Genomic DNA, 25,323 nt, shown 5'->3' on the forward strand with positions numbered 1-25,323 from the left:
CTTTAGTATCATAGTTCATAAAACATGCAATTTAAGAATGTTTTCCCCTCATGTGTAAGAAACAGATACCTTGATTTTATCTGTGAACCTTCTATAAAGTCAATAGTACAAGACAACAGGTAGCTAAAAGACTTCAAAGAAGGCAACTGGTCTAAAACGATGCTGTTTTCTATTCTGGCTTAGTAATCTTAACAAAGAATTATTATAACAGTACTAATACACTGGAATTGGTGCTGGTGGCTCACATCTAAAATCCTAGCTACTCAGGAGACTGAGATCTGAGGATCGTGGTTTGAAGCCAGTCCAGGCAGTTAAGTCCCTATAAGATTCATAGGTCCAATTAACCACTGGAAAAAAAACTGGAAGTGGGGCTGTGGCTCAAAGTGGGAGAATGCTAGCCTTGAGTAAAAGAGCTCAGCCCAGGCCTGGGTGCTATCTCTGAGTTCAAGCCCCACAACTGACACACACACAAAAAGTATCACTACATATATGGTAGTATATAAAAAGGCTTTCTGTCTTATAATTACTTTTTTTTATTTTTGGTCAGTCATGGGGCTTGAATTCTGGGCCTGGGTGCTATCCCTGAGCTCTTCAGCTCAAGGCTAATGCTCTACCACTTGTGCCACAGAACCACTTTTGGCTTATCATTCCCATGGTAAATTGCTTGTGCAACGTTTCAGAGAAACAGCTGCTGTTTAACCCAAAGTTAGTCTCTAAACAATAAACATTTGGTCAAATATGCTAACAATAGTTTAATCAAAAAATATCACTGAAAAGGAGTAAGCTTGTATTTGATCCTCAGAGCCAACAATAGAGTCGGCAATAAAACAGAAATAGAAGCTAGTAGGCTCTGACCCTAGAAAATTCTATAGGAATCTGACCCTAACTATGAGGAAATAGTGAGGCAATGAGAGTTATGCTCAACAAACCAGAGCCAGATACTCAAATGAGGCCACCTTAAATAAGCCATCATTAATCTCTCCCATCTTGTACTGATTGGTCCTGTGGTGTTCAGCAATGGCACAATGGCTTTAGTAAACAGAGCTAAAAGAGCATCAGAGTAAATAAAATCAGTCTTTTAAAAAAAGGTTTCTAATTTATGCCACAACCTCACTGAATCAGCACTGTTCCCTTCAAACACAAAGAACTTCACTTACAGGGCATTTTTGTATCAACATTTTTAGAAATGAAAAATCTCAACCCTCACAAAAAGAGCTGTATAATTCACCTTTCTCACTTATAGGAGCCCTAGTTTCCAAAAGGTTTCACTTCTAAGATTAAAAAGAAGTATAATGACACCATATGGTGATGATCTAACAGAGAAAAAAAGTACTTTCATAACATTTGACACATAGCTCCTGTATGCCAGTAACACTAAACAAACTTTACAGTAATATCTGTTCCAGTGGCCTAGTAAATTTAAACAGACTTCAGGGATACCTTATATTTAAAATAATGTAAAACTACTGTTAAGTCAAAAATGCCCATGAAATACATAAAGATTTAGTCTTTCCTGAAGCATTCAAGCTTGTGCAGCTTTGTAATCTGTTGAATGAGACAAATGCCTGCTTCTTTTAAAGCTCAGGCTGTGGTAGCTTTTTTTCCCTCCTCCCATTCCTGGGGACTGAACTCAAGGTCTAAGTGTATCCCTGAGCATTCTGCTCAAGGCTAGCACTACCACTTGAGCAACACCACACTTCGGATTTGCTTTTGGTTTTTCTGGTGGTTAACTAAAGAGTCTATTGGACTTTCCTGACCAGGAAAACTTCAAACTGCAATCCTCAGATCTCATCCTCCTGAGTAGTTAGGATTAGAAGCATGGGCCACCAGTCCCCAGTCCTGTTTGCTTGTGAATATTTTGAAATATAACTAATTAAGTACCACTAGATTTTTAAACAGTGGTTTTATGCTTGTTTTGTTAAAGCAAATGATAGATTGTACACCTCACATATATTTTATAAGGATTGCATTATTCAAAGAGTTGGAATGAAAGCACAGTAGAGCCATCTTTCACAAGTGCCTTCCGGAGCCATAACAGAAGTTATTCCATGGTTCCTATCATACCCCTGGCACAAAAATCATACTAAAGCATATTTTTTCCGTCTCAACTCACCAAACAAGAATTACTTATGCCTTCATTATGGACTATTCAATCCCTTAGAAAAGTTAGTAAACTGTCTCAGCCCTTTGATTGTTTCCATTCTATGAAACTAGTCTTATAGTTTAGATTTAACATCCTAGGATAATATGTACAGATTAAATTAGCCCCATCATTTAGCAACTATTATCGAGCACCTACTGTGCAAAACAAAATTCTCTGTTGAAGTTTTTGCGGTAAAAAAGACAAATTGGCCTCTGTCCTTAGGAACCTTTATTCTAGGTCCATAGAAGAGAGAGTCAAGGTTCTATGGTAGCATATACTACAGGGAAGAAAATGATAAGTGAAGAAATAACATTGGAGTTCAGCTGGGAGGGATAAGCAGGAATTGATTGGGCAAGGAGTTATAGGTGTAGGAAAGAGACACAAATGTTGAAGGCAAAGGAAATACTCCATCTTGTGATAGGAAAGGACACAGTAGATGGAATGAACATTAAAAAGTTTAATAGGTGGTTAAAAGATATAGAAGAGGAAAAAGCACAGGAATCCAATCATATGGAGTCCTGAAGATCATGTGAAGAACATAGATCACTCTAAAATCAATGGGAAGCCACTCAGAAATGCATTTGTTTATGAGATATAGCCTTACTTGGGCACTACTGTGTTTCAGGCATTGTTCTTGGTGAACCAACTGACTTAAATTATTTCTGCCGTTGGGGCTTACTTTCCATTGATGAGAAAAAAATAAATGAACCTAATAACTGCACAGCATGTTAAATGGTGATTTAGGTACTGTGAGTGGGGTATAGAAATGAATAAAAAGGAGAAGGAATATGACATACAGGTTGTAACAAGTATGGATCAAGCGAGGTTCGTTGAGAAGGTGATATTTTAGTAAAAGGCTGGAAGAAGAGGACAGGTAAGCCTGTTGGTCTTTGAAGAGAGAAAGCTAGACAGAGGGTATGACATGCACAGGTGCTAAAATGATAGGGTGTCAGTCTGAGTTTCAAAATAGCAATGAGTCCTGTATGGCTGGAGTATAGTAAACAAGAGAAAAAGAATGATAGGAGATAAGACAAAATGTTAAGAAGTTATCAAGTACTTCATAGTCCTATACACACTATACATGTTTATTCTTTTACTCTGTGAGAGGTGAGGCATTTTCAACACAGGTGTAACATGACTTACATAGTTTGTCAAATTTAAAAATAGTGCTCTGGCTGCTAATTTGACAACACACTGTAGGGAGGCCGACTCAAAAGCAGGGAGACAATTTAGAATACAAGTGCAGTAATATAAATGAGATGGTGATGGTTTGGACTGGTAATAATATCCCTGGAGGAGGCAAGAAATAGATTCTCAATCTTTTAAAAAAAATACTGCCAATGATGACAAGATCTTCCTGATGGAATAATTTTTAAAAATTAAGGGCTGGGAATATGGCCTAGTGGCAGAGTGCTCACCTCATATACATGAAGCCCTGGGTTCGATTCCTTAGCACCACATATAGAAAAAGCCAGAAGTGGCACTGTGGCTCAAGTGGCAGAGTGCTAGCCTTGAGCAAAAAGAAGCCAGGGACAGTGCTCAGGCCCTGAGTTCAAGCCCCAGGACAGTCAAAAAGCAAAACAAAAACAAATAAAAAAAAGCAAAAATTAAGAAAAGCAGAGGCTTATTTAATTAATTAAGAGTTTGGGGGCTGAGCAACTGAAAAGACAAGCTGCCAACAACCAAAATGAGGTTACAGGAGCAGCAAGAATTTCTAGGAGCCAAGGCTAAGAGTTAGGCTTTTGATATACTACATTTAAACTACAGAAAATGACATGTCTTGAGTTCAAAAAGTGGCTTTCAATTAACATTTCTAAATTACGGTCAATTACCATTATATATTCCTATTTTAAGAGTAAATATACACTTAACACAAATTTGACATTATGTGGTTCATGTGTATTTGTGACTGTACAGATATATCAGAAGACTAAGCAGTTGATATTTAAGTTTGCAGTTGAGAAGTTTGAGCTGGAATTATAAGCTGAATTGAGGAAGTAAATTCACAAGCTTGATGCCAATAACCATGGGAGTAAATGTAAGTTGAAGGGCAAAGACAATCCGGGGGGTTTGCAACATTAACTTGGGTTGGTGAGAAGAGAAAGAACCACTAAAGGAGACTAAGAACGAGCAGTGTTATGGACCGAAAGGCTGAAGATTGAGCATCCTGGAAGATAGATAAGGAAAATGAACTTGGATGGTGTCTGCTTTTTCAAAAGCTGCTGATAAGTGAAGTATGATGAGAACAGACAACTGGGCTACTAGATTCAGGAACACAGAGATCACTAGTGCTTTGATAAGAGTCTTTTAGTAGAATGGTAAGATGAGGGCCATGGAAGAGTTTCAAGCAGAGAACGTCATGATTTAAAGAATACCAAGCACCAAAGTGGGGCATGTGGCAGCCTAGGGGAAACTTGTGAAGATGACCTAATTCTTCAGAGTGCTGAAAACTGAAATCACCTAACTCCTCAAGGATGCCATTTGATTAAGAGGCCAGAACAAACAATGGCTTCAAAGGGGAGAGAAGGGTGAGAATGTTGAAAGGAGTGACACTGATCAAAATATTTTATATTCATAGACTGCTTTGTTAAATGGCAACTCCTTTGTACAACTACTTAAATGATTAAAAAAAAAAAGACCCTGCCTAACAACAACAAACAAAAATCCTCAAACAGAAGGTCTTGAAGGCAGCCTTGGAAATGACAGATGTTTACATGTGACAGAGATGCTTTTCATATATGACAGAGTCCATGATGGAGAACAGCAGGGACTTAGTTAACTGGCAAATAATTCACTCAAGCCTCATCATCATGGCCAAATGGTTATAATTAGAAATTAGAACTCAAATGTCATAGTTTCTTACTGTGATAAGTTTGACAAACCTACTGAACATCAACTGTGTGCCAGACACGAAGTTAGGAGTACAAAGAAGATTCATGATCCCTGCTGTGAAGTACATAATCTAGTAACTGATATTGCAAGTTGTTTATTTGATAAAACATACAAAAATTTATTTGAAAACTTGATATATTTAGAAATCTTCAAATGTAAGTTAATTTGGAAATACTACAATTTATAGCCACACATATTTTCATTATTAATCTTTCTTCTGAAATACCTAATATTGTTAGAAACACACATGAGGTTCATAATGTCAAGTTTGCATAAGTAAGGTATATGTTTACTTGTAAAATAGGAATACATAATGCTAACTAATTTAGAAATGCTAATTGAAAGCCACTTTTCTATTCAAGACATGCCATTTAATTTAAATTTAACCATATCAACATCACCCAGAAGGTCATTTTATAAGTAAAAATAACTATGAATTTCTGTTATTGAAAGTCCCAAGTAACTATCTCAGAGACACTAGTGCAAGGCAGGCTATGAAACCTGTTTCATTTATTTCAGTGCAGCATGTGCTACCAAAAAGCCGGATTCATTTTTAATTGCAAGGCACTGTGCAAGAAATACATTAAAAGATTCTTGTTTCTTCCAATGGAAAGCCATCATCCTTTTCACTTAAAGGTAATTATAACACATTAAGCTTGATTTCTGAGGGAAAAACCCTTAGACAAGATTAGGAAGGGAAGAGTTTATATTTAATCATTTTGCCTTTGGTGGAGCCAAATAAGAAAGTTATTAGAAATGATTGGTGTTTACCACCTACATGAATATTTGCACAGATGCTGAGGGCATTAAACAGAAATACAGGTAAGTTTTATCAGTCCAACAATAAGAAAATTCCAAATTAGAACAGTCATGTTCCTGCAAAATCAGTGCATTGAAATAAGTCAATATTTTGACTTTTTCCCTAGTCTGTCTTTATACTGTGCTCCTCCTATATCTACTTCCTAAGTAGTTAGGAGTACAAATAACATGTATAGTATTTTTTATACATTTTCCCTCATAAATCAATTTCCTCTAACTTATGAACTTCTAGATATTTTAATACTTAGTCTTTGTGTATGTGTATATATATATGTATATATAATCACAGTATATGTAATCTGTGTGTATATATGTACATATATCTATATAGATCTCTATAGATAGATACACACACACACACACACAGTCTTAGCATATATAATCTCAGCCTGCTGAGTAACTAGAATTATAGGTATGAGCCCCCAGGTCCTGGTTAAATGTTTTTTTTAATAAGACCTAATGTAGTGTTTGGCACACAATTACTTTTGACATTATATTAAAAAAAAGGTGGTAAACCAATCAATAGCGATACTCACAAGACAATATGTTAGAAATTAACTGTACAATTTGGGGCAGCAGGTTGGGAGGAGGGAAAGTAGGAGAAAACTGAGGGAGTGGGTAACAAATATGACAAGAAATGTACTCACTACCTTACATATGTAACTATAACCCCTCTATAAATCATCTTGACAATAAAAATTTTTTTTTAATTTTCTGGGTGTTGGTGCCTATTTTCCCAGCTACACAGGAGACTGAGATCTGAGGACTGCCGTTCAAAAACAGCTTAGGCAGAAAAGGCTGTGAGCCTTATTTCTAATAAACTACTCAGAAAAAGCTTGAATTGGCACTGAGGCTCAGAGTGGTAGCATGCTAGCCTAGATTAGGGATAGAACCCAAGCACTGAGTTTAAACCATAGGACCCTGCACCCCCTCCACACAAAAAAGTCATGGCCAGGCACCAGTGCCTCATGCCTCTAACCCAGAGCTACTTAGGTTTGAAGTCAGCCTGGGCAGGAAAAGCCATGAGACTCTTACCTCCAACTGACCACCTAAAACCAGAAGTGGAACCTGACTCAAAGTGGTAGAGCACTATCCTTGAACAACAAAGCTCAAAGACAGTGCCCAATCTTGAGTTCAAGTGCCAAGACTAGACCAAAATAAAGTCAGATTATTTCACATCAACATATGCCAGTGAAAGTCAAACTAATATGCCTGCTCACAAGTTATAAAGGGATAACTTTATCAAATGTTAAATTTCAATATGAAAAAAATCTTACTTACAGATTTGCTTATTCTCCTTTGGTAATTGAATTTTGTTTGTTTGGCTGCTACCTTCCAGGACAAACACAAAACTTTTAACTTCTTTATCAAACTCCTAAGGAACAAAATGAAAACAGTGGTAACTGAAGCATATTTTATTTGTCTTCTTTTATAACACTGGAACTGCAAACTTACAGGAAAAAAAGTCTCATATTCAAATGAATTCAAAGTAGACTAAGGCCTTGATGATATTCTTATCCTAGGACCTTCTTGGAATTGGAATATGAAAGCCACTCTAAGCTACTTGCCAAATTCCCTTCTATATGAGCACATCTTTCTTGAAAAATAATAAAGTTTTCCAACTTCAGGAATTGCAAGTCACTAATTTATAATGTCTACAGTTTAGCTTCTTACTATATCTTTTTACTTATTTTGTTTTTGAGATAGGATCTCACTAACTTTGTCCAGTCTGGTCTGGAACTAATAATCTAATTTCCTTTTCATATTAAAATGATAAGTACATTAAGATGCAAAGAATTAAGTAACAAATAAACATAGTAAACCCATCACAGTATCATCTTCATGTATTTGAAAAGAACATACATGCTTGTTCATTCTTTGCATTCTTTGTAGAATGCCCTTTATTCCATTGACACACAATTGGTCATATGCTTAAAACTTTTTCAAGAGCTTATCAAAATCTTTACATGGTTATAAACCACTGAATACTTCAATTCTAGCCCTGCTTTTCAAACATCATCTCCCACTTTACTCTTTCCCTCGTTCTCTTTCTTTAGCCTCAATGGTTGTCTTTCAAGTTTCTTGAAAATTCTAAGCTCTCTTCGGATACAAGGGTTCTTCATAAGCTATTCCTTTTTCCCGAAAGGTTCTTCTGTCTACCAGCCCCACTGGGTACCTTGCTGACTCATGGAACTCAAATGGCACTTCCTCAAGAAAGCCCTTCTTGTTTTATGTGCTGAATATTCAGTGTACCATTTATCTCATTCGTAGCAGCAGCTTTGCAATTATAGGTTTCTCATCTCTATGTCTTATTTATTTTTATTTATTTATTTTTTTTTGGCCAGTCCTGGGCCTTGGACTCAGGGACTGAGCACTGTCCCTGGCTTCCTTTTGCTCAAGGCTAGCACTCTGCCACTTGAGCTACAGAGCCACTTCTGGCCATTTTCTGTATATGTGGTGCTGGGGAATCAAACCCAGGGCCTCATGTATACGAACGAGGCAAGCTCTCTTGCCACTAGGCCATATCCCCAGCCCTCATCTCTATGTCTTAGATTTCTAGCCTATCAGATGGGAATACAGATAACTCTCCCACAAGGTTACCATTTTGATTATACAACATTCCACAACATATGTAATGTGCTTAATGTTATACTTGGCAAAAAGCAAATGGTCAATTAATAGTAACTCCAAATTAATCCATAAAATAAGACCCAGGAAGGCATTTATTTACTGGTTATACAATAGAGAAGAGGAAGAGAAAAGATCAGGGATGGAACAGGTTTTTATATGGGATGGGTACTGCTTTGCATATGTAGTAGTGGGTTAAAAAAAATAGCTTGTAGTGAATGAAGAGGGTAGCCTTGTCCAGAGTGTGGGTTGACGATGAGAGTCTGGAGCTTGATGGCTGGAAAATGGAAGATAATGGAGAAATGATCACTTTGGAAACTAAGACAACAGTAAAATTCTTTGGGATATTCAGGGTAGACATACAGCATTAACAATCTGAAAGCTGTGGATATTTTCTCCAAAGGTACTGAGGAGCCAGATATAGGCAAAGAAAGGACTGTGAATACAGAAAGAACTAGCTTGGCAGGTCAAATGAAAGGGCGAGGAGCAGAGGCACTCAGTGTCCCGACTAGAAAATCATTGAAATACGCCTTGGTTTTAAAATTAGGGGGGAGAGAATGACAGTTAAGCACAAGAAAAAAATAATAAAGGAAACTAAACACAATGGGAAAGTAGAGGGGGGGCTGAAAGGTCTCAATGAGACTGAAGAATAAACCCACTGATAAAAAACTGAACAAGCTATCTTAAGAAACAAAGTCTTGAGTCAGACAAAGAAGTCTTCTTGCTTCACTTAGTAATGTCATAATTCCTACAGTTTGTAGTGATAAGGTCTAGGGTGTGACCATGAGCATGATGCTATGACAGAATGGAAGAAGTCATTAAAAATGAAGATATCAAACTGGGCACCAGTGGTTCTCACCTGTAATCTTAGCTACTTGGGAGGCTGAGATTGGGAAGTCAGAGATTTGAAGCCAACCTGGGCATACCTGTGAGACACTTATCAACAGCTGGTGGCATTGGTGTGTGCGTGTCACCTGACTATGTGGGAGGCTGAGATTGAGAGGATGGGTAGAAAAGCCTATGAGACTCTGTCTGAATGAAAGAAGCTGGCATGGCAGTGTATGCCTGTCACTCTAGGTATGGAAGGAAGCAAAAATGGGAGTATGGTTCAGGCCAGGGCAGTGAGACCTTATCTTAAAAATAATCAATGCAAACACTTTCACTTGCCAAGTGCAAGGCCCAGAGTTCAAACCTCAGGCACTAAGGGGGTGGGGGGAATCAATAAACTGAGACGCCTAGGGCTTTGAGAGATTTTCCTTACTGAAAAATAAACCTAAAATGATACAGCAATATCAAGAAAGGGTATGAGGGGCTGGGGATATGGCCTAGTGGCAAGAGTGCTTGCCTCTTATACATGAGGCCCTGGGTTTGATTCCCCAGCACCACATACACAGAAAATAGCCAGAAGTGGCGCTGTGGCCCAAGTGGCAGAGTGCTAGCCTTGAGCAAGAAGAAGCCAGGGACAGTGCTCAGGCCCTGAGTCCAAGCCCCAGGACTGGCAAAAAAAAAAAAAGGTATGAGCTCTGTGCCAAAGTCTTATATAATGGAGGACTGGTATCTAGAAGGGCTGCAGTCAGCAATGTCACAAAAGGATTTTGGAAGGAAAGATCAAGAAAAACAGTTCTGAACCCCAGTCATGGCCTTTTTACTAAAACTTTCCCTCACACAAATCTTCCCAGGATTTAGGTAGCTCTGACTTACAACACTTACTTTCCAAATCACAGATGGGCTACCAAGGATCTTCCATTTTGCTCCAGGATTTTTCCCCTGAGCACTAAAGATTTCAACAAATGCACCTCCCTAGAAAATAAAAATAAGGTATTTGAAGTGAAATTTAATGCTAAGAATGAAACAATATCCACCACATAGTGTGAAACCAGTGTTCTGAGCATCTGTGAGTTAAGTCGGTCTAAGAAACATTATCCCTCTTATTGTGCCTGCTTTATACCTTGATTGTATCTAAGCTACAACTATTCCGATTTGAGGTCACTTTGGATTAATGGTTTATGAAACTTATTTTTAAATTACATTAAAAATTAGATAAATTATGCCATATAAACATTATGCACACAGATCATGCTTGTAAAACATCTTTTGCAACCTAGAGTTTAAATTAAATTCTGAAACTAAGCCAATAATTCAGATCATTATCTGTGAAATACAATCTTCCTAGTTATACTGTCCATGGCTCCAAAACAGGTTTTTTTAACTCCCTGACTTGGAAGTTACTTAATTTCTCAGATTTCCATTTGTAAATGGGTATTAGGTTATCTATTTATGTTAGTAAACATAAATCATCAAGTACAGTACTGGAGATATAGCCAATAGAGCTTAATCGGACCATCAAAGATTATTCATGGAACAAAAGGAAAAATTAAGTTATTTAGTACTTATCAATAAAAATGACTATAAAGGATTTGAGGGGAGATTTTTATTTTGAGCATTAGCACAAGATCTCTTTTTTATTAATGCAAATCAATTTAGTAATGCTTAAGAAAAATAATACTGTCTACAAAAGGAGCCATTTATATACAGAGGTTACTTGTTCCCTGATGTAAACCTGGGAACACAGGAAAACAGGCTTATGTAAAGGTACTAGAGATATTACTAAATGTCCACATGCTTTAATTATAAAAACAGGAGAGATAAATGATTGCCCCTGAGTAGGAATTTAGTGCATATACTGAGATCCATTAAAGATCAATGTGGTTTGAGTTGCAAGTATCATGAGAAGAAATCAGTCTCATTTTCGTAAAGAATTTCCAATGTTTCATCTTGTTCTTTGTAATATAAAGATACTTTCACTTCTGAGTCTTAACACCTAATCACTTGAAGTTTTGACATTTAATTTCTTCTTCCCTGAGCAGTATCATGCAAAATCATATACTGGATAGAATTACTATAGCTTCTAAGAGCAGGTCATATTTCACTGTGAATTTTGAATTTGAGACAACTGGGTTTTTAAAAGAGAAAACCCTTCATACTTGGTGAAATAGCAAATGTTGTCTCCCTGATTCTTTTTCCCTTCCCCATGTTAGAATTCTAAGTTTCTCCCAGAAGCTATATGTGATTTCACATTATACCTTATCTACATGAAGGGAGATAACCCCTAATTTTTAACTCATATAATGATTTTTTAAAAACTGAGATGGAAGAGAATCTTATAACATGCTGAGCATAGGTAGTATTTGGCGAAAAAACAGAAGCAACAACGAGGTGGAAAGGTGGGGGACTGTTTTGTACAATGACAAAGGTCCTAACAAGCAGGTGGAAGATGGTAAGGAGACTGTAAATAAGGACTGTCATCCCAGGATGAGGTGAGGAGGCCAGGACAGGGGGCTATCACCAAGGAAGAGCAGCAAGAGAGCTGCATGGTTCGCTGAGGAGGGCAGGAATTGCAGGGAGACACTCTAACACCAGGAAGCAAGGTTCCTCCTTTGCCTCCAGGACAAAGAAGCACTCAAAGAAGTGGTTTTAATGTGGGAGTTCTGAGTTGTTAGATCTGGACTGGAAAGGGGGGGTCAGGAAACCTGTACTTTTCAAGTATCCCAAAGTGACACTAATGTAAGACTCAACTATTGTGATTAGGGTAAAAAATAACAGCACAGAGCCAAAGTGCTTATTTCCATTCTGGGTTTAATCCACTGAAGTTTTCATTCTCTCCCCCAATCAGTCAGACAAACAAGGGTGTATTGATGGCAAGGACCCGAGGTGCTTGTTAAAATTCAAGATTATCTATGCCTTTCTGCTCTCAAACACTGTGACTGACCCAGGTGAGGGTCTGGAGCAAGGTTTAAGACCTGTATTTAAAAAATATTTAATTTGATTGTTATTATTAAAAAGTTGTACAAAGGGGTTACCATTTCATAAGTCGGGCAATTGAGTACATAGATCTCTTTGGGGGGGGGGGGGACAATGCCACCCCTTCATCATTTTAATCAGAATCTACCATCTGCTTTGAGAAACATGCCGTTGGAGTGTACCAAAAGCCATGTCATATGCCTAGACCTCGGTTGCTTTTGTTGTTGTTTTTAATTTTGGGGTTCATTCCTTTTCATCCCTCCCCCCAGGCCTACCCCTTAATTCCCTGTCACCCCAGCCCCACCGCGGCCCTATGACTGGAGGTGCTGGGGACTTTATCCTTCACCCAGCTCACGAGCTACCTCACCCCGGAGGAGAATGCTACAGACAGCTGGGAGCGCAGTTTCGGGTTACCTGGTACTCATTTTTGAACATTCCCGCTGGGGGGCCCAGGACTCGGGGGAGACACAGAGTCCAGAGCTTCCCGCGAGTGGCGTGACCCTGGTAGCTGGAAGCGGCGGGCAAGCGAAGAGCCTCGCGCGCTCCACACCGATCCGATTCCGTCAGACTCTTCACAGTCCCCTGGTCAGCTCCACTGCGAGCTGCTGACCCACAGCATCACCATCGCGGCCACCGACTCCGGGGTGCCGGGGTTTGGTGAGGGAGCCTGGGCCTGGGCGGGCTCAGGGCGGTCCTCCGGGAAGTGAGATCGCCCCGTAACCTACGTGACAGGGATGCGCCGCCGCACCCGACAGCAGCCCGCGCGCCCAGAAAAGGCGGGAGGCCAGCGTCCGTCCTGCCCTGGAGTCCCACCGGAAGAGGGCGGGGCCCGCGACATTCTGGACGCTCCCATTGGTTCCCACCAGGTCCTTGCGCATTGCGTAGCCCAGGCTACGCAGCGAGTGCCGTTGCCCTGACAACGGAGAAGCTCTACATAAAGATGGGCCTGGAGGAGCCATGACTGGACCTAGTCTTGGGTAGTAACCAGTGTGAGCCGCAAAGCTGAGATCTAGTTTTAAGGGCTACCCACCCAGGTTCCAGACTTTTCTGGTTTGACTGTCACGTCGACATAACTCGTTTTTGATTAGGTGGCTTTTAGTTCTCAGGTTCCCAAACTTGGTTGAAGTGGTAATTATTCGGTACCATTTTTCTATGGACTCTCTATAGTTCAAGTTTAAGGTATGGGTTAGCCCTCTTGCAGATACTAATTTTTCTGAATGTCATTTGTGGCTTGGTATCATTCTGCTTCATCCAGAAGCCTCAAATATTTATTGTCCCTATCACAGGTCAAACACTGTCATATATATGATGGAGAAATGATATCCAGGCTTACTCTTCAGGGCTAAGAGGAGATAAAAGAACATTTTAATATCGAGGTGGGAGTATCACAGATATGAACTGCATTACAATGTCTTAAATCTAGATATCCTAAGTTTTTTAGAGTTTGAACCTGGTATAGTTGCTTACCACCAATTTTTTTCCTCCCAAAGCTATGTGTTAGAGGCTTTGGAAATTATGATCAATAGATACGGTCTCTGTCTTACAAGACTTATGTACAGGAAATATTTATCCATTCTCTCATTTAAGCCTCTAGTTCCACTTCCTGGTATGTGTGGCCTTTTGTACAATCATCTCTTACAGACTGACATTTAATGAACGCAATATGATGAAATTGTTGAGATTAGCTTACAAAAAGATTATAATGGGGTTGGGAATATGGCCTAGTGTGCTTGCCTCCTACACATGAAGCTCTCGGTTAGATTCCCCAGCACCACATATATGGAAAACGGCCAGAAGGGGCGCTGTGGCTCAGGTGGCAGAGTGCTAGCCTTGAGCGGGAAGAAGCCAGGGATGGTGCTCAGGCCCTGAGTCCAAGGCCCAGAACTGGCCAAAAATAAAATAAAATAAAATAAAATAAAATAAAAAATAAAAAAATTATAATGTCTATTTGCTGTTTTTCTTCCTTCTTTCCTTCTTCCCGCTCCCCTAATTTTTCTTGCCATTCCTTCCTTGTTTTCTTGGCCTTCATTTTCAGGGAAACAAGATGCTGTGTCAGGGGTGGCCCCACTAAGAGGCCTACATGAGAATAAACTGTTGTCCCTCTCAAAAACAGTCAGTGAAGACCTGAAGCCTGTTAATAGCCAGCTCACATGAGTGGCCTGAAAAAGAATCCATCCCCAATCAAACCTTGATATGACTCCATCCTTGGTCAATGCTTAGATTGCAATCCTAACCTTAAGCTACTACACACACCTAAGTTACACCTTAATTTCAAACACACAGATATTTTGAAATAAATATTTATTGTAACCTTTTAAGTTTGGGTATAATTTTTATGTAGTAGTAAAAACTAATATACTCCTCACATACCCAGACTTACTTATTTATCTGAATCTCAAGTATATTCATCTTTCCTACACTATAGTCCATGGTCTGATTTACATATGAGCTTCTTTTTTCTAATTCTGCACATTGTAGTCTTAGTCATGTTTATGAAAGCCCCATCCATTCAGACTAGTCCCCTGAATCTAAACCTTTGAAAATTATAGAACCTGTTGGATTCTGTAATACCTAACTTTCTTACAAGATCATCTTTCTTACCAATTTCATTCTGCATTACGAATCATCTTTCATTTGAAGCACATTGAAAGTTTAAGCTCTTCATCATCACTATGTTCCCTTCCACATGAGACCTTTGTAGTTTCCTTTGCATGTATTATTTCTTCTTACCTTTTTTCCTTGGTTAAGTGCTCTTGTCCTATAAATATTGAGGTTTGATTGGGGAGATCCCTATCTCAGAGAAGCCTTTATGATCTCTCAAAGGTCATTTTGGGGGACTTCACAAGTTCCTTTAAGTAAGTTCTCATAGTATCTTAGCATTAAGATTATTAAAGTCATTATTTAAAATTTACATGTCATTTTCATGTTGGATTGGACTGTAGGTTGCAAGACATATCTATTTTGTTCACTATTGAATCCCTAGTGCCTGGTCTACTAGTTTAGCCTTGTACCTGATATAATAAATAGTTATTGGGTGAGTGAAGGAAAAGGCAACCAATGCATAGATTTTTTACAAGGCAATTGCATTGAGAAAAGCAAATCAGTTGAAAACTCCTTAAGGTAAAAAGACAACAACCTCAATATCTTATGGGAATTTTTGTGGCAAAGTTAAAAATGATTAATCACTGGCTATCAGTAAATGTTGTAACTCACGTGGTTTTGCTTCTTACCACGCCTTTATGCATTTTAGGACTGGAAGGAAATAATATACAATGTCCTCACTTTGTAAAGATGAAATAATACCCCCAAATTGAGTGTCTTTTCCTAATCCTCCTAGCTCCTAATAGGTCTAAGAGACTTACAGTTTTATTTTCATTGGCAAGTTGGCAGAGGGACTCTTTAGGCAATGGGTAAATCTGAAAGCTTCTCAACTCAAATCAACAGTATTAGTGGGGTTAACATCCCTTCACACTGACTGTGACCTTACAAATAAAAAAGCCATGTGTTTTAACAATAAAAACACAAACTCAGAGACAGGAGAAGATCCAGTCTTATAGTAGCAATCACTTTTGTTCAGTTTGGATAAAGTCTAACTATGAATCAAAATTTGAATTTGACTATGACTTCAAGAATGTCTGCCAGAATTTGGGGTTGAGGGGAGGAGAGAAGCCAGTCTACCCAAATAACTTGGCTTAAACCAAATTATGTTCATTTTAAAGACAGTGGAACTGTATCTTTAATTGCAATAATTTTTAAGAAGTCAGTACATTTTGTAATTGCATTAAATTGCTTAACTTAATTTGACAACATTAAGAATTAGTCACTTTGCAAGCTTCAAAGTGCTTTCTTTGTTCTACAAAGAAAGTAATTTAGTGATATATTAATATTATTAAAGAATATTGGGTAGTATTTAAAGTGGAAAAGACTTTAAACAGCTCTCAAAAGGTGACAGAATCTCTGCTCTGGTGTATGTTAGTGTAATCATTCAGTTTATATAGTGTGGTTATTAATTTGATAAGAAATACTTTCTTTTGAAATAAGAATGTACTGTGTTGACCACAAAATAGTTGTAGGTTATGTTTTGGCAGCAGTTCATAATTGAATTCTTTATCATAAGAAAAAAATAAACCACTAGTTTTATCATCAGAATTTATTCTACTTCATACAGACTTAGAAATATTTTATACTTGGATTATCTAGATTTATTCCACAATGTAGAATAACTTCATTAATTATAATCACACTGAGTTTATAGAAGAACTTTCAAACTGTGGTTGCTTGTTTTAAATTATTGCTGAGAAAAATTAGTCATAACCAAACTGTCCATTTTATCATTGTTTTGAGAGAAGTTAGGTCTTCTTTTTCAAGAGGGTCTAATATGGGCATGCTTTACTGTTTGTAGGTTTTCCTCTCAAATTGTTTTCTCTCCTCCCTCAACTTTGACATTATATTCTGTGTTTTTAACAAGTACTTTAAAAAAGCATGCTGAAATTTGAAAATCCCCAATGTATTTATGACCTGAAGGTTTTCTCAGGAAAACAAAACAAAAAGACATCAATGTATTTGAGGAGTTGGATATGAAAACTTTTCTAAATAAAGTAGTTTTACGTAGAAAACATTTTGGTTTAAAAAAATGAACACATTTTCACAACCCATCTTTGAGAAGATTAAACTAACTGAAAGACTATAATTGAATGAAAATCAGCCAGTGGAATGTCTATGAGGCCTCAGAGATGGAAATACATGAGGCTTTTTGACGCTGTAGCACAGTCTAAATTCAGATCCTAGATCCCTTTAAAGATGGTGGTATCTAGTTTCAGCATGTTGTATGTTCACTGGGAAATGATATGAAGGCTTTTCCAAAGCTACATTACTGCGAAATGTCATGTTTCCTACCTAATTAATCAGTGAGTCTGTAAGGATTGTATGACTTTCTATTAGCTAAAATTCCCAATAATCATACTGATAGAATTTTCTAGAACTTTTTCTTTGACCTTTACCTCTGTAGAGAGAAGACTTATATAATTGGCTGTGGAGACAGGCCAGAAAGTACTAGAGTATTTTGTTTCTCTTATATGCTGTTTTTTTTTTTCTGGGCTTTTATTTTAATGGACTAGGGCTTTCACTCAGGGCCTCACATTGACTCTTGTTGGGCTTTTGATTTTGGTTCATAGCTGGCACTCTACCACTTGAGCCACACCTCCAGCTCCAGCTTTTTGCTGGTTAATTGGAAGTACGACTCTTGTGGATTTGTTTTCCTGGCAGGCCTCAAACATCAACCCTTAGTCCTCAGCCTCCAGAGTAACTAGGATTATAGGCATGAGCTAATGTCAACCAACTCTTCTTATGCTGTTGTCCCAAGCCTATGCATCTTACTTAAAAGGTTGACATTTTCCTCTTGCTTGTTTCCAGTGTTCTATAATCATACATCTTGCTATGCAGCAATGCATCTGTTGTTCTGATTCTTCTTTGTGGAGGAACAGTGATGGCTCTGTCTAGCCATCTTGTGCTATAGAAGTACTTTTTAATATCAGGCATATCTAAAGCATCTGCTAGCCATATTTCTATGTTATATTGGTGAATCTACTACTTTTACCTGATGCAATTTTGTATCCCATCATATTGAACCAGAGATTTAGGGTCTGTTAAAATATTCTAATACAATCCCTAGATGAAGGAAATTGATGTTTGACCACAGCCTTCAGTGCCTCCTCCTCCATCTACCCAATGATTGGATTTTTTTTTTGCCAGTCCTGGGTCTTAAACTCAGGGCCTGGGCACTGTCCCTGAGCCTCTCTGAGCTCAAGGCTAGCACTCTACAACTTGAGCCACAGTACCACATCTGCGATGGTTAGATTTTTGAATATCCTTCAGTTTCATAAACTAGCACTTCTTACTTGAATCTAGAACTTGTCTGCTGGCTTTTCTTCCTCATACCCTCCAATTAGAAGTATTTCTATAGGAACACTTCGTTCTTCCAATCATAGAGAACTTGACAACTAATGGATGCTGGGTACCGTGTTAGCTGTGGAAGCCACAGTCAGCACTTCAGTTTAGTTTTTGTGTTCTTTCCAGTTAAATGAGCTGAATTTAACTGAGAACTTACTTTGTATAAAGTCCTAATTTCAGCTCCTTGTTTTCATTCATTCTTGTGGTCCATTAATCCCAAGAGATAGATACGAATTTAATCTCTTTTATAAATCAGTGCATAGAGAGAATAAGTTAACTTGCTAAAAGTCATAAAATATCATGCTAAAGTGAGAAAAATGGGATTTCCTAAAAAGTGCCTAGAGAAGTATAAATTAGGCTTTCTTGAAGGAAGTGACACATCTTGTAGAATAAATTAAATCTGTGGATGTGGCTATGAACTTAGATGAGCACAAGGAATAAAAGATGTGGCATTGGTATATAATATGCTAAGATATCAAAATCATCTGTCTTTTTGGCTACTGCTGTCATCAGCTATCTGTTTTATGCATCTAAAGTGCAAATAGGGTTATTTTTAAGTATCTTGTACTTCAAATAGAAGGAATTCAAAGGGATGTTGTTTTTGCTATATCTGTTGAAGCCTGTGCTAGGAAATGCACAGGTGTTGGTACAGCCCTCCCTGGCAACATCAGTTCTTGCCAGTCCTACTTTTTCTCAGCTGGTATGACAGTTACATAGTAAAAGCAGAAGGCTACAAATAATCTTTCAAGTGGATAATCATGGAGAATGCGTTCAGCTAAATTAAAATTAATAGTGTCTATGTGTTGATAATAAAATGGTTGTGTTGAAAACAGGCTGAGACTTCTACAGAATAAAAATTCAATCCCTGTGTAATATTGCTTAGGGAAACTGCTACTCTCCTGATATGGGACTCAAATTAGGTTACTTAACACTGAATTGTCTCTCTACATCTTTGTTCTAGTTGTTTATCCTCTTCATTAGTTAATTTTGACTTTTTTTTCAATCCTTCTTCCTTCCCCAATATCTCTTCTAATTTATTTAAGGCTAAAATGTTAATATTAAATAGAAAAATACTAATATGATAAAGGAATTTATTTTTTGCATTCATGCTGCTTAGGAAATCATTCACTACTTGAAGAGAAAGCAATCCTAGAATCATTAGAACCAGTATTGGAATTATGGTTTTCTTTAAAACTATAATATAGCCCTAAGTAAACTTTTCACTATATAAGAACATCTAGACATTGTTTCAAATAATGTTTACCTAATAGAATATGACAATTACACATTTGATTTTGATTTGGGGTTGGAATATACCAATAACTATTTTACTAATGCCCTAAAAATCACATTCTTTTGTTGCCATATTCAACAGAAATGCAGATTGCTATAGGAAGGCTGACTCCTATTTTGCTTCACATAGTTGCTATTAGTTGTGGCATACTGAAAGTTGAATGGGCTTAATTTAGAACATTCTTTGTTGTATGAAAAATATTCACTGTGTGATATCAAAAACAGTTTGTATAAAATAAACCCAAAGGATGAATTTTGGCTTTTTAATCTAGAACAAATTATTTTAATTTGTGAATGCATACAAATATGAATAAATGTAATATGTAATCTTCATGTATTATCATGTAATTTTAAACTGAGTATTGGGAATTGCAAGTTCTCTTGTTGAAAATTAAAGCAATAGCATCATTTATTGAGATGTTGGAACTTTTCAAAACTTTAAGTAGGAAGGATGATTCTAATTTATGTTGACTTAGAATTCATGTAGATTTGTCTTAGACATAAGTAAGAATATATCACAGTTTGTATTTTTACTTATTTTTTGTAAACTTGTGCCTCTCTCTACTAGGGCTTCAGCTCTTGTGCTGAAGGGCTTCTTCAGGGCTTGTGCTCTCACTCAGCTTTATTGCTTATGGCTAGCATTCTACCAGTTGAGCCACACCTCTTGATGTTTTTACTCTTTAACTGAAGTGGAGTCTCACAGACCTTTTCTGCTCTGAGGCTCCTGAACATTTCACATTATAGGTGTGAAACCTACTAGCACCCAGATTAGGTCTTTTTTTTTTAAGAAGTCTTTTATCTAATTTTTAGATTATGGAATTGAGTCTAATTAAGGAAACAAAGTGTTCATTTGTATGTGATGGCCTCATTTATATGTTATGGCCTCCTGCGTATCTCAAAACCCAAAAGACTAGTAATGATTGTAATTATCATTTTAGTCAACTATGCTGTAGAAACAACACCTCCAAACTTCAGAAGCTTAAAAATGGTTTTATTTCCTTATCTTATACCATTTGTTACAGTATTTAACTGCAGCTCTTTTTGATGTTATCATCATTCTGGGACCTTTGCTGTGAGCCCAGACCCTACATGGGAATTGCCACTCTCAAGAAAATAATGCTATTATATTCTACTATATGTCAACATCACCTCTGAACAGTTTCTTTTACATACAAAATATGCTGATTCTCTATTCAGAAACTCTACAAGGTATAAACTCCAGAGAAATAAAAACACATGTCCACACAAAAACGTATATCTAAATATCTACAGCAGTATTAATCATGTCAAGAACAAAGGGAGAACATACAAATGTTTTGTAATATTTTAATGAGATTTAAATTTACATTTATATAGAATGGAATAGCATTCCACCATAAAAATAATGAAGTATTGATACATTATGAACCTTGATAAGTGAAAAAGGTACATACGAAAGGCCATATAATGTATGCTTCTTTTTATATGAATGCATAGAATAGGCGAAATATAAAGACAAAATTGAAATTTCTAGTTTTTATGGACTTAGGGAAAAGGAAGATGGCAATGTCAATGGGAAGAAAGTTTTAGGGTAGTTATTGAGAGGGTAATGGTTGCACAACTATGAATCTACTGAGAACTATTATCATACAGTTTAAAGAGTGAATTTTATTATATGAATTATATATCAATATAAAACAAAAAGTGAAGAGCTATGTGTGCAAATAAAATGCCCCCAAAATATATTTCTTTGCAATGACAAATTACAGAATAGAAAATATGTTTCTATTCAAAATAATGGCCAAATGAATAAATGACTCCTGGAGTAAAATTAAACAAAAAAATATGATTTTACACTTGAATTTATTTAAAAAATGTTGATCCTAAATAAGATCTAAGTAAATGGAAATACATTCTATAGAATACAGGCAAGAATGCATTGTATATGCCACAGAATTGAGAAAAATAAGGGGATTGGGTCAAAGGGATGGGGGTGAAGATATTGAAGAGATGACACAGATCAAGATGCATTGTATACATAAACTGCTTTTTATGGAAAAAATTCAACACATAACATAAAAATTAAGAAAAGTGAGGGAAGGGTCAGGATAGAAAGGGTGGGTGACATTGATACTGATATGTTGAAAGGATGACATTCATCAAGAGGCACTGTAAACTGCTTTGTTGAATGGCAACTCCTTTCTACAACTACTTAAAAGATAACAAAAATATTGTAAAAAATTAGTCTAGGAAGTGGAGTTGTGGCTCAAGTGGTAGGATGTTAGCCTTGAGCAAAAGGCTAAGGGACAAGTGCCCAGGCCCTGACTTCAAGCCTTAGTACCAACACACACACACACACACACACACACACACACACACACACACACACATCACAGCCTTAAATGTTTGATGAAATGCTGAAGCATTTAGAATACAATATAGGAGAAATTCTTTGAGTCATTGGATTAGGCAGAGATTTCATGTATCTAAAGAATAGCCCATAAAATAAAGGGCTACTTGCACCTCATCAAATTAAAATGTGCACTTCAAGCTCCTACTAAGAAAATAAAAATACACACAAAAGACTGAGAGAAAATAAGTATCTAATAAAAATTGGTCTCGAGATGTGAACTGACATTTTAGCTAAGAAGATGCAAGAAGAGCACAGGAAAAGATCCTCAGCATCATTAGTCATTAGAGCAAAAGCAAAACCACAATGAGACACCATTTCACATCCACTAGAATAGCTGTAATAAGCTAGTCACAAGTGTATGAGGATAGAGCAGAAAAGCAGCATTTATACAGTGATGCTGGAAATGTAAAATGCTATAGCCACTTTCATAAATAGTTTGGATATTTCTCAAAAAAGCAAAGTATAAAACTACCATAGAAGCCAACAAGATGATGGCTCTGTACCCTCACACTGCTGAGGAGACATTTCTAGATATCTACTCGAGAAATAGACTCAATTCCACATAACAACTTACAGAGAAGCATTATTATGGCCCCAAACTGAAAACCTAAATGTCCCTTGACTAGATATATCCAAAATGCAGTATATTTATTAAATGGAACATTTTTTTTTCATCTAGGTGCTGGTGGCTTAGCTGCTCAGGAGGCTGAGAACTGTGGGTTGTGATTCGAAGCCAGCTCAGGCCGGAAAGTCCAAGAGAATCTCATCTCCAATTAACTACAAAAAATAAAAAGAAGCCAGAAATACAGCTGTGGCTCAAGTGCTACTAGCCTTAAGTATATAAGCTCAGGGACAGTGCCCTAGGCCCTTAGTTCATGCCCCAGAACTGGCACCCACACACATAAAAGATTGAACATGGTTCATCAACTCAAACTACTTACACCTTTGAAGTGAGTTATATGTTGTATATTTGTGAAAACATACTGTCGGATTCCGTTTATATGATATGTCCAGAAGAGATAGAAAGCAGTATACTACTTACTTGGATCTAGAGGTAGGAATATGGACTAAGTGTACATGGGTATCAAGAATCTTTTGGAGAGATGAAAAGTCCTAAGCCAATTTATGGTGGTGTTGGCATTACTCAATAAACTTGCTAAATATTTAAAAAAATTGTATCCTTGAGAAAGTGATGCTGTGGTTCAAGAGGTAGAGTGCAAGCATTGAGCCTAAAAGCTGAGGGACAGAGCCCAGGCCTAGAGTTCAAGCCCCACAACCAACCAAAAAAGTTGTATCCTTGAAACCCTGGTGATTCATGCCTATAGTCCTAGCTACTCAGGAGGCTGAGATCTGGGGATCATGCCTCTAAGCCGGCTCTGACAGGAAAGTCCATGAAACTCCTATCTCTTAAACACTAAAAATTTTTTAAAAAGTGGATATTGGAGCTGTGGCTCAAGTGGTAGAATGCTAGCCTTAAGCACAAAAATTCACAGACAGTGTTCAGTCCCTGAGTTCAAGCACCACGTCTGGCACAAAAATATAAAAAATAAGTTATATCATTGAAATAGGCAATATACTAAACCCAGCAAGGTGAGGATATAATACTTGAAATAATTCTCTGGTTTTGCTATCAATTTAGAAGGATAACAACAGAGATAACCAACTAATTAAATCTTTTCTCTTGATTATATCTATTTTTGGTGGCCATATTCCTTGATGGTCCAAGACTTTCTATTTGAGAAAAATAAATGCAGATTGAGGCTTATACTATCTAAGTATATTGAAAAATAGAAGAAAAATGCTGTAAGGGCCTCAGTTTATTCCTTAAAAATGTCACCATCCTCTACCAATTTCTAAATTTCTTGGGTCTTCTTCATATTGGTAGCTTCTTTATAATTCACATCATTTAATGTGACTGTTGGTGACTCAAAATGTTTTCTACTAAGATTATTTTCCAGTATCCAGATATTGTTTCCATTTAGTTTATAGTAAAGTTTTGTGTTCTCAAAATTGAAGTATTTTTACTGTTCAATAAGCTTCTAGAGATAACTATTTTAAAACAATGTCTCATGTTTCTGTATTGAAAATTAGCTTGGATATTTATTAGTATATAAGAATATTACTTCTTATTCTGGTCTTTTTTTAGCTAAAGACAAGAGCCATCTACTAGCTATTCTTACTTACTCATTCATGAAGGTAAGCATTCATTCAGTATTTATTGAACATTTTTTTGAACTTAGCAGTAAGCTAGATTCTAGGAACATATCAGTGAACTCCACATGAGAGAAAAATAAACAAGCAAGGTAATTTTACAAGATAGGAAGTGATGTGAGAAACAGTGGCCAAGGGACCTCTCATCCACAGGCTGATGAAAAAAGACTCTGTGGGAAGGTGACATGAGCTTCAAGCTCACAGGTGAAAGGAAACTATTCATGCAAGAACCTGGGGAGAACACTTTTCTGGCCAAAAGAATATAAAAAGAAACAAGACTGTAGGAGAGACCGTAGCTGCAGTGTTCCTGCAAATATAGCAGAAGCGTAATGTTGGAGCACTGTAGTTCATGAACATAGGGTGTTTTGTAGATGATAGAAATAGGTTTTTTTTTTTAGCATAATTGGAATAGAAAAGTTGTTTAAGCAGAAGGGTATTGTTTTTAAGCAGGGGAGGGGGGTCAACAACTGAGTTTGTATTTTAGAAAGTCTGTCTATAATGGAAAGTAGAATGGGACAGGGGATAAAGTTAACAGGGGATGTAGACCAACTGAATGGTACTCGTCCTCTTAGGAAGAAAGAAAAGTAGTATCTTCCTGTGTTAATACAGGAACACAGTAGTAGCAACTGGGATAGAACCAATGAATAGATTTCAGATTGGTTAAATAGTCAGTAGTACTTTGTAATGGTTTCAAGCTGGGGGTTTGAGATCAAAGAACTCAAATAGGACTTTTAGATGTTTAATCTCAAGGACTAATGAAGATAATAGCATAATTTACTAAGGACAGGGGAGATTAGAAGTAACAAGTTTGAGAAGAGAAAAAAAATCAAATGTTCTTCTGTTTTGAACAGGTCAAATTCAGCACCCAAAGGAGTCATTATAGTAGAATATCAAGTAGCCAATTGCCAGTGTCTCTTACCTGTATTCTGAGCTACTCAAGAGGCTGAGATCTTGAGGACTGTGGTTCAAAGCCATCCCCAGCAGAAAAGTTGGTGAGGCTCTTGTCTCTAAACAAAAAGCTGAAAGTGGAGATGTTGCTCAAGTGATGGAACATCAGCTTTGAGCACAAAAGCTCTGGGACAGTTCCCAGGCCCTGAGTTCAAGACCCAGTATTGGCACAGAAGTAGGAAGTCATGTATTTAAATCTAGGACTTAGAGAAAAGATTAGGAATAAGTACATATGTTTGAAGATTAC

The 25,323-nt window shown here is 37.2% G+C and overlaps 1 protein-coding gene across 3 annotated transcripts in view; it reads right to left on the reverse strand.

Annotated features, from left to right (window-relative positions):
* Positions 1-13,017, reverse strand: part of Cfap20dc (CFAP20 domain containing) — a 197,492-nt gene extending 184,475 nt beyond the window's left edge. For all 3 annotated transcript variants that reach the window (XM_048356061.1, XM_048356059.1, XM_048356058.1), the window contains exons 1-3: positions 12,698-13,017; positions 10,193-10,282; positions 7,136-7,229 (exon numbers count right to left, since the gene is read on the reverse strand). In XM_048356061.1, the coding sequence (XP_048212018.1) occupies positions 7,136-7,229; positions 10,193-10,282; positions 12,698-12,718 (205 nt within the window). In that variant the 5' untranslated portion in view covers positions 12,719-13,017. The remainder of the gene's footprint in view (positions 1-7,135; positions 7,230-10,192; positions 10,283-12,697) is intronic.
* Positions 13,018-25,323: the final 12,306 nt, after the last annotated feature.

This window comes from Perognathus longimembris, chromosome 10 (genome assembly GCF_023159225.1).
Source record: "Perognathus longimembris pacificus isolate PPM17 chromosome 10, ASM2315922v1, whole genome shotgun sequence".
In the NCBI taxonomy this organism is placed as follows: domain Eukaryota; kingdom Metazoa; phylum Chordata; class Mammalia; order Rodentia; family Heteromyidae; genus Perognathus; species Perognathus longimembris.